Source organism: Cervus canadensis, chromosome 4 (assembly GCF_019320065.1).
Source record: "Cervus canadensis isolate Bull #8, Minnesota chromosome 4, ASM1932006v1, whole genome shotgun sequence".
Classification (NCBI taxonomy): Eukaryota; Metazoa; Chordata; class Mammalia; order Artiodactyla; family Cervidae; genus Cervus; species Cervus canadensis.
This window is the reverse complement of record NC_057389.1, coordinates 89,342,917-89,350,947: the sequence shown is the minus strand read 5'-3', so window position 1 is coordinate 89,350,947 and position 8,031 is coordinate 89,342,917. Positions and strand designations below refer to the sequence as shown.

At 57.5% G+C, this 8,031-nt stretch overlaps 1 protein-coding gene across 2 annotated transcripts; it reads left to right on the top strand.

The window, feature by feature from the left end:
• Nucleotides 1–411: 411 nt before the first annotated feature.
• Nucleotides 412–7,287, top strand: GPR108 (G protein-coupled receptor 108). Of its 2 annotated transcripts, none has more exons than XM_043466386.1 (18): nt 412–567; nt 1,292–1,411; nt 2,180–2,230; nt 2,458–2,540; nt 3,500–3,624; nt 3,725–3,786; nt 3,873–3,941; nt 4,039–4,143; nt 4,330–4,463; nt 4,574–4,649; nt 5,118–5,191; nt 5,289–5,406; nt 5,497–5,627; nt 5,713–5,756; nt 5,963–6,012; nt 6,179–6,262; nt 6,540–6,662; nt 6,939–7,287. In XM_043466386.1, the coding sequence occupies exons 1-18, from the start codon at nt 448–450 to the stop codon at nt 7,200–7,202; spliced, it is 1,833 nt and encodes a 610-aa protein (XP_043322321.1). In that variant the 5' UTR covers nt 412–447; the 3' UTR covers nt 7,203–7,287. The 2 variants fall into 2 exon arrangements, with proteins under 2 accessions (XP_043322321.1, XP_043322322.1); XM_043466387.1 differs by having other exon boundaries at nt 3,722–3,786; nt 6,540–6,664.
• The last annotated feature ends 744 nt before the right edge of the window (nt 7,288–8,031 follow it).

Here is an 8,031-nt window from a genome sequence, read left to right as displayed (position 1 = left end):
CTGTCCTTAGGGATGCTGGGAGATGTAGTTTATTGAATGCCCCCATTGAGTTGTTTGCTGCCCCACCCCCTCCAACCTTGCGTTCTGGGTAATGTAGTTCTGAACGGATCTGTCAGTTAAGAGTGGGTGGAGGAATTCCGCTTCAGGGTAGGATATCAGATCCATCACAATTGGTTGGAAGAACTGTTTATCAACTTACATCCGGGACAATCTTTCTAGTGATTGGTGGGCGTGAAGGCGGGGTTAAGCAATATTAGCATTCCCATTCGGGACTGGTGCTGTCTATTTGGTGTCTGACAGGGGGCGGGCGCGAGAAGAGGCCATCGGTGATTGGCTGGAAGGGCTCAAAAAGCAGACGGGTCGGCCCCCACCGTGCGGCGATTGGCTCATCGGTAGGCGGGCCTGGGGGCGTCAGAGGCGGTGTCAAGGGAGGCGGTGACTCCAGAGATGGCAGTGAGCGAGAGGAGGGGGCTCGGTCGTGGGAGCCCCGCGGAATGGAGGCCGTGGCTACTTCTCCTGCTGCTGTTAGGCGGTTCCTCTGGACGCATTCACCGGCTGACGCTGACGGTGAGTCCCGCCGCGTGGCGGTCTGGGGTGCGGGGCGCACCTTTGGCCCGGAGAAGCCCCTAGCTTGGAGTGGTCTCGTCCTACCTCCCCCGCTCCTTATGCGGGATGGAGAGGTCCAGCGCCCCCTGCTTCAGGCCAGGAGTGGTCTCGCCAGAGGATCCCCCTCAGTGGTTCTTTTGAAGTTGCCTGGCCTGCGGCGCTGGGGTAGTCCCTTGCCCATAGCGGGCGGGGCTTCACCTCTGGGGACCCGGGACTCTGAGGCTTTTAAATTCTTGGGATCGCTTTGGGGCTGCTAGGAACCCTTGACGCCGCCCAGGGAAGTCCCTGGGGGTTCTAGAATGGGGGTACTAATTGGGATCTTGGGGACTCCGTTGGAATCTAAAAATTTTCCGAGAAGTGAGAGCCAGGCTCCCCAAGAAACGTAACTCTGCTTTACGGGTGATGCTCACCTCGTAGGGAGAATTCCACGTATCCCAGACCTTCTCTTCCTGGACTCTCCGAATGGTGGCCAGAGGATGCCGAGCCATTCTTGCTTACGTGGAACTGGTCTGGGGTCATGGCCTACAGGGGTGGCCTTCTCTTCCTCTCCTGTCACCCTTTGAACCTGTCCTAAATACAGAGATACCGGGAGGGGGCCGAAGCCCTTGGCGGAACCTCGTGCCAGAGCCCTGGGGCTGGGCTGGTGGGAAGTCTGAACTGTCTCTGTTTCCTTGGTCTCCGGCAGGGGGAGAAGCGAGCAGACATCCAACTGAACAGCTTTGGTTTCTACACCAACGGCTCCCTGGAGGTGGATCTGAGCCTCCTGAGGCTAGGCTGCCAGAATACAGAAGAGAAGGCCCCGCTGGTGAGGGGCTTTGGGGAATTTGCTGGAGGAGGGAGAGGTGCACGAGTTTCTGAGCCCACCCCCCTCCCCACCAATTCTGGATTCACATCCTAGCTCTGCCTCACCCTTGTGATCTTGGGCAAGTCCTTTGGTCTCTCTGAGTTTCTATTTGCTCATCTGTAACTGAGGAATAATTTCTCAGGCTATATGTGCTAGGCACTGAGCTGGTGAGAGGGGAGCCTACTAGTGAATGGGACAGCCCCAGTTCCTGCAGTCAAAATAAGAGGCTGGTGTTATTGAACACCTGCTGGGTACCCGTACACTGCAAATCAATTTCCATGAGTCTGTTCTGTCATAGCCACCTTTCAGGATTCCTGTGAAAATATTACACCTGTAAACCGAATTTTTCAGGTGTTTGTACAGACTCAGAGGTATGTGGCTTACTCAGAGTCCCAGAGCTTGGATGTAGATCCAAGTGTGTTGGATTCCAGAGCCCAAGGCAGGCAGCTATAAACATTCTATTTATTTTTTACATCATCATTTTAAAATTGGGGGGGGGGGGTGGGGGAGGAACCAGCAAAGGTCTCTTGGAGGAAATGACATCCCAGTTGAGTGGTTAGGAGTTAAAGGAAGAGGATTGGGGTGCTGGGGGCAAGTGGGGAAAATCAGTGAATGCGGGATCTCCCCCTGAGTAAGTATTAAGGAAATTCGAGGTTATGTGTCTATTGCCACTGATAGAGGTCCCTGCTGGTGTCCCTCACCTCATAGTCTCTTCTTTCCACTTGCCAGGTGGGGTTCAGTCTGACCCGGGTGAGGTCTGGCAGCATTCGCTCCTATTCAGTGAGTGGTAGGGGTGGAAGTGGGGAGAGGAGGGTGGAGGGGTAGAGGCAGCAGAAGGGGAGGGTTGTCTGTCGGCCTCTGAAACTCAAAGGCCCCTGTCCTCTCCCAGAGAGGAAGGGAGAGACTCACCTTTGCCCCGGGGAAGGAGGAGGGGATGGGAAGGGAGGCAGGGTGGGACTGGACCAGTGGGTGGGGGTAACCAAAGCTCCCTACTGCCCACCCTCCAGAACCGGGACTCCCATGAGTGTCCTCTCCGGAAAAACAGTAGCAGCCTCCTGGTTCTCTTCCTCATCAACACCAAGGATCTGCAGTGAGTACGGGGGCTACCCTAAAGATCCATCACTGGGGTGTCCCTTGTTGTGATACCCATGTGAGCTGATCAGGTGGGATGAGAACCAGCCAGAAAGAACCTTGATGGCTTTGGAGAAAGCCACTCACTTTTGTTGTTGTTAAATTTTATTTATTTATTTATTTTTGGCTGCACTGGGTCTCTGTTGCTGCGCGTAGGCTTTCTCTACTGGTGGCAAGCAGAAGCTACTCTCTCTCTACTCAAGATGCTCTGGCTTCTCATTCCTATGGCATCTCTAATTGCAGAGCACGGGCTCTAGGGCATTTGGGCTTCAGTAGTTGCGACAGGTGAGCTCTAGAACGCAGGCTCAGTGGTTGTGGCGCATGGGCTTAGCTGTTCCGTGGCTTAGGGGATCCTCCCAGACCAGGGATTGAACCCATCTCCCCCCTGCATTTGGCAGGGGAGTTCTGTACCACTGAGCCACCAGGGCAGCCCTCCCTGGGGGTACAGTGGATAAAAAGCCACCTGCCAGTGAAGGAGAGGCGGATTTGATCTCTGGATCAGAAAGATCCCCTGGAGTAGGAAATGGCAACCCGCTCCAGTATTCTTGCCTGGAGAATCCCATGGACAGAGGAACCTGGAGGGCTACAGTCCATAGGGTCCCAAAGAGTTGGACAGAACTGAAGTGACTTAGCATGCACATACAACCAGGGAAGCCTGACAGCATTTTCTTATTAAATAAGGTGTACTTCAGTAGAATGAGTGACTCGGTGTCATGGGAAGTGACAGATAATCCCTGGTGCTGGCAACACAGGGATGTGGCAGCCATCTCGATGGATGGTGGCCAAAGGCTGCCACTTGATGACCACTGATAGAGCCCCCCCCAGAGAGGAGACCCTGAGGACCCGAGTGGCCATTGAGTCCCTCAGCACAGCTGGTATGCCCGACCTCAGCCTTCAGCCTCCCCACATTATCCCCAGGGTCCAGGTGCGAAAGTATGGAGAGCAGAAAAAGCTATTCATCTCTGCCGGGCTCCTCCCAGAATCGCCCTCCGAACCAGGGCTCCCGAAGTCAGAGCACATGGTCACCCCCAAGGTGGACCACGGTGAGTCGGGCTGGGAGGAATGGGTGGGCAGGGGTGCTCCACACATCCCCCCATCATTCTGCTGTCTGTCCATCTCTGATCTCGCCTGTTTCCCCAGCAGGGACCACTGCTGCACCCGACAAGGCCAAGTTGAAACCCACAGGGTCACAAGGGGACAGGCAGGTATGGGAAGCCAGGGCAGGAAGGAGGAAGGCCCCGCCCCCATAGGGGGCAGCTGATATTCCATGGAGGCACTCTGTCCCCCTCAGGGTGTCAGTGGGAAGGACCAGGAGCTGGTGTTGGGCCTGGGCCACCTCAACAACTCCTACAATTTCAGTGTGAGTATCCGGGCATGCCTGCAGCCCCTCCCCTCCGCAAAGTGGGGTCGCCCCCAAGCTGAGGTCCCCCCTCCCCTCTGTCTGCCCCGCCTCTCAGTTCCATGTAGTGATCGGCTCTAGGGCCGAGGAAGGCCAGTACAACCTCAACTTCCACAACTGTGACAACTCTGTGCCAGGCCGGGAGCAGCCGTTTGACATCACGGTGAGCAGAGGGGGAGGACAGTGGGTTCATGGAGCCCTCGCTGCAGGCCAGGTACCCCATGTGCATCAGGGAGACAGGAAATCTGAAGATCAGAAATGAGAGAACGGAACCTGGAGACTCACATTCAGGGCCCAGCACGTCTGGAGCTAGCCTGCAACCCGCTTTCCCCCACTGCTCCCTCGCCAGGTAATGATCCGGGAGAAGAACCCCGAGGGCTACCTGTCAGCGGCGGAAATCCCTCTTTTCAAGCTGTACATGGTCATGTCCGCCTGCTTCCTGGGCGCCGGCATCTTCTGGGTGTCCATCCTCTGCAAGAACACGTAATGCCCTTGACCCTGGGGGTCCCCCACCTCCTGTCTTTCCACATTCCCACGCCTGCCCCTGACCAATGCCCCCTCTCTTCTGTCCCTCATCTCCCCTCCCCCACCAGGTACAACGTCTTCAAGATCCACTGGCTCATGGCAGCCCTGACTTTCACCAAGAGCGTCTCTCTCCTCTTCCACAGTGTGAGAGTCTGGGGCCAGGAACAGCGCGGGGTGGGCTGGAGTCTCTGGGGCCAGGAAAAAGCCCCTACAAGCCACTCCCCAAATCCCTGCAGACCCTGGGCTGGAGAGTTCCAAATGTCCATCCGAGTATCCATCCATTATATCACTGCGGCCAGCTTTCCATCCAGCCCTTCTGTCCAGCTGTGATGGCCCACCTTCCAGTCTGACTGTCCGTGGGTCCAGCTGTGACTATCAACCAGGCCGATTGTCTAACTGTCCATCTGTCCAACTATGATCTTCCCTCCATTGTCACAGCTGTGACTGTCTCTTTCTCTGTCCACTCGCCATCCTGATTGGAACCGTCCATTCCTGTCCCCTTCCTGGTCATCCATCCAACAGTGATTGTGCATGTTCCCAAACCACCATCCATCCACCCTCCCCATTCCCCTGTCCATCTGTCTGACTGTCCATCCGTCCACCCACCTCCAGATCAACTACTACTTCATCAACAGCCAGGGCCACCCCATCGAAGGCCTCGCTGTCATGCACTACATCACGCATCTGTGAGTGCCCCTCTCTGCCGGGCAAGGTGGCGGGGAGGCAGACAGGGGAGGGCTGGGCCCCCAGCGTCTCACCACACCTCCTACCTCCCTCCACCAGGCTGAAGGGTGCCCTCCTCTTCATCACCATCGCCTTGATCGGCTCCGGCTGGGCCTTCGTCAAGTACGTGCTGTCGGACAAGGAGAAGAAGATCTTCGGGATAGTGATCCCACTGCAGGTGCCTAGGGAGGCCCCAGGGGCGGAACCGGTGAGCGTGGCTATACAAGCCCAGTCCACTGGCCCACCTGTCCCGCCCCCCGCCCTGCAGGTCCTGGCCAACGTGGCCTACATTGTCATCGAGTCCCGTGAGGAGGGCGCCAGTGACTACGGTATCTGGAAGGAAATCCTCTTCCTGGTGGATCTCATCTGCTGCGGCACCATCCTCTTCCCCGTGGTCTGGTGAGGACCCCCACTGGGCCCCTCCCGCCAGGGGAAAGGGCAGGGGCAGTGCTGACTGCCCCCTGTGTCCCTCACTCCGTCCCAGGTCCATTCGGCATCTCCAGGACGCATCTGGCACTGATGGGAAGGGTGAGGCTGTGCCCGGGGCCCTCGCCTGGCTGCTGGTCCCTCTTGCTGACCCGTGGATGCTCCTCCCGTCCCCACCTCCGACCGCTTCTCCTCCCACTTACCTTCCCTTGCATGTCCCTCTCCACATTCTGCCCCCAAATGTCCTCCCCTCCACCCCTGCTCCCAGAGCCCTTCCCTTGACCCCACTCTCTGTGCCCACCGTTCAGTGGCAGTGAACCTGGCCAAGCTGAAGCTGTTCCGGCATTACTATGTCATGGTAGGAACCCTGTGCTCACTCAGGACGTTCGGGGGGCAGGGGGTGGGGGACAGCTAGCAAGCACACGCACCCTAACCCCTCCATCTGCAGTCCCCTGGCGCCCAGCCCCCCTACCCTCCGCCCCAGGCAGCCCCAGTGGTGCGATGGTCTCACCCCGTCTCTGCAGGTCATCTGCTACATCTACTTCACACGGATCATCGCCATCCTGCTGCGGGTGGTCGTGCCCTTCCAGTGGCAGTGGTTGTATCAGGTGAGCGCAGAGGCCCCAGGAGGGGCGGAGGCTGAGCCGGACAGCAGCGGAAGAGGCAGGGGGCGTGTGCCTGACACTCCCACTGCGCCCCCTCCACTCCTGAGGGGATGAGGCCACTGGGGACACCTAGGGTGGGGGCCGGGGAATTATCGGTGGAGGGCAGGGGAGCCGGGCTTCAAGGGACTGCAGATGGAGGGGTTAGGGTGGCCGTGCTAAGGAGTCGGCTGTCGTCGGTTCCCCCCACCCACCCCTCACCTCCGCCTCCCAAACTTCCCAGCTCTTGGTGGAGGGCTCCACTCTCGCCTTCTTCGTGCTCACGGGCTACAAGTTCCAACCCGCAAGGGATAACCCGTACCTGCAGCTACCCCAGGAGGATGAGGAGGAAATGCAGATGGAGCAAGTGTGAGCCCAAGGGCTGGGGTGGGTGGGGCTTTGGGCTTTGGCAGCGAGGGGGCGGGGCCCGGGCTGTGGGTTGGGTGGGCGGGGCCAGGAGGCTCTGGGGTGGATGTGGTGGGGCTGAGTGGGTGGGCCTAGGCAGCAGGGGTGGGACAGGCTCAAAGCACAGGTGGGTGGGATCTGGGCGGGGCCGGGAGGCTCGGAGTGGGCGTGGTGAGCTTCGAAGGTGAGACTTGGCTCCCCTCAGCTCCTGGACCACCTCCTTACTCTCTGCTTGTAGAATGACCGATTCTGGGTTCCGGGAAGGCCTGTCCAAAGTCAACAAAACAGCCAGCGGGCGGGAGCTGTTGTGATCAGGTCTCCACCTCGGACAGTCCGTCCTTCTTCCTCCTCGTCTCTTCACACATTCCCCGCTTCGGCTTCTCCCAAAGACCGTGAGGGGAGGAGGGGGCCGGTGCTCACAGGGCAGCCAGCATCCTGGAACCAGAGTTCCTGGAGCCCATTCAGAAGACGACAGACAGCCCCCATCCCCCACAGATGCTGAGCACCCTGGCCCCACCCCGGGACCACCACTCCCAGCCACCCCCCCCCCCCACTTGCAGCTGTACAATAATAACCCATTTGTTTTGCTACCCTGGTTTCTTGCCTTTTAGGGGGGTTGGAGAACGCATGCAGAGGCTGTTTGGAATTTAGAGACCCCGGGTGGGATTGGGGGCAGGAGTTGAGGCTGCAGTACCCATTACTTTGCACATTCAATAAATATCAATTGAGCCACCACTGCGTGCCCGCCCCACACAGGACACAGCAGTGACCACAGTCCACACCAAATCCCAACACTTAAGTGTCTGCTTCCAGCACAGGGTCCTGACCCAGCCTGGGGAGTCAGAGGTGAGCAGAGAGAAGAAAGGGATGCACAGGCCCAGATGAGGGGACTGCCTGTGCAAAGGCTGGAGGGGAGGGGAAAATGGTGGCTCAATGGCATATCTTTCTGCCTTTTCATACTGTAAAAAAATTTCTCTCACAATGGAAATGGTGAGAGACTTTGTATTTGGGGGCTCCAAAATCACTGCAGATGGTGACTGCAGCCATGAAATTAAAAGACACTTGCTCCTTGGTAGAAAAGCTATGACCAACCTAAACAGCATATTAAAAAGCAGAGACATTACTTCGCCAACAAAGGTCCATCTAGTCAAAGCTATGGTTTTTCCAGTAGTCAGGTATGGATGTGAGAGTTGGGCTATAAAGAAAGCTGAGCGCTGAATAATTGATGCTTTTGAACTGTGGTGTTGGAGGAGACTCTTGAGAGTCCCTTGGACTGCAAGGAGATCCAACCAGTCAGTCCTAAAGGAAATCAGACCTGAATAATCATTGGA

Coding starts and splice junctions, on each gene's coding strand:
- GPR108 (XM_043466386.1), top strand. CDS start 448: ATGGCAGTGAGCGAGAGGAGGGGGCTCGGTCGTGGGAGCCCCGCGGAA. Junction 5,407..5,496: donor GGATAGTGATCCCACTGCAG/GTGCCTAGGGAG, acceptor CCCGCCCTGCAG/GTCCTGGCCAACGTGGCCTA. Junction 5,757..5,962: donor ATCTGGCACTGATGGGAAGG/GTGAGGCTGTGC, acceptor CCCACCGTTCAG/TGGCAGTGAACCTGGCCAAG.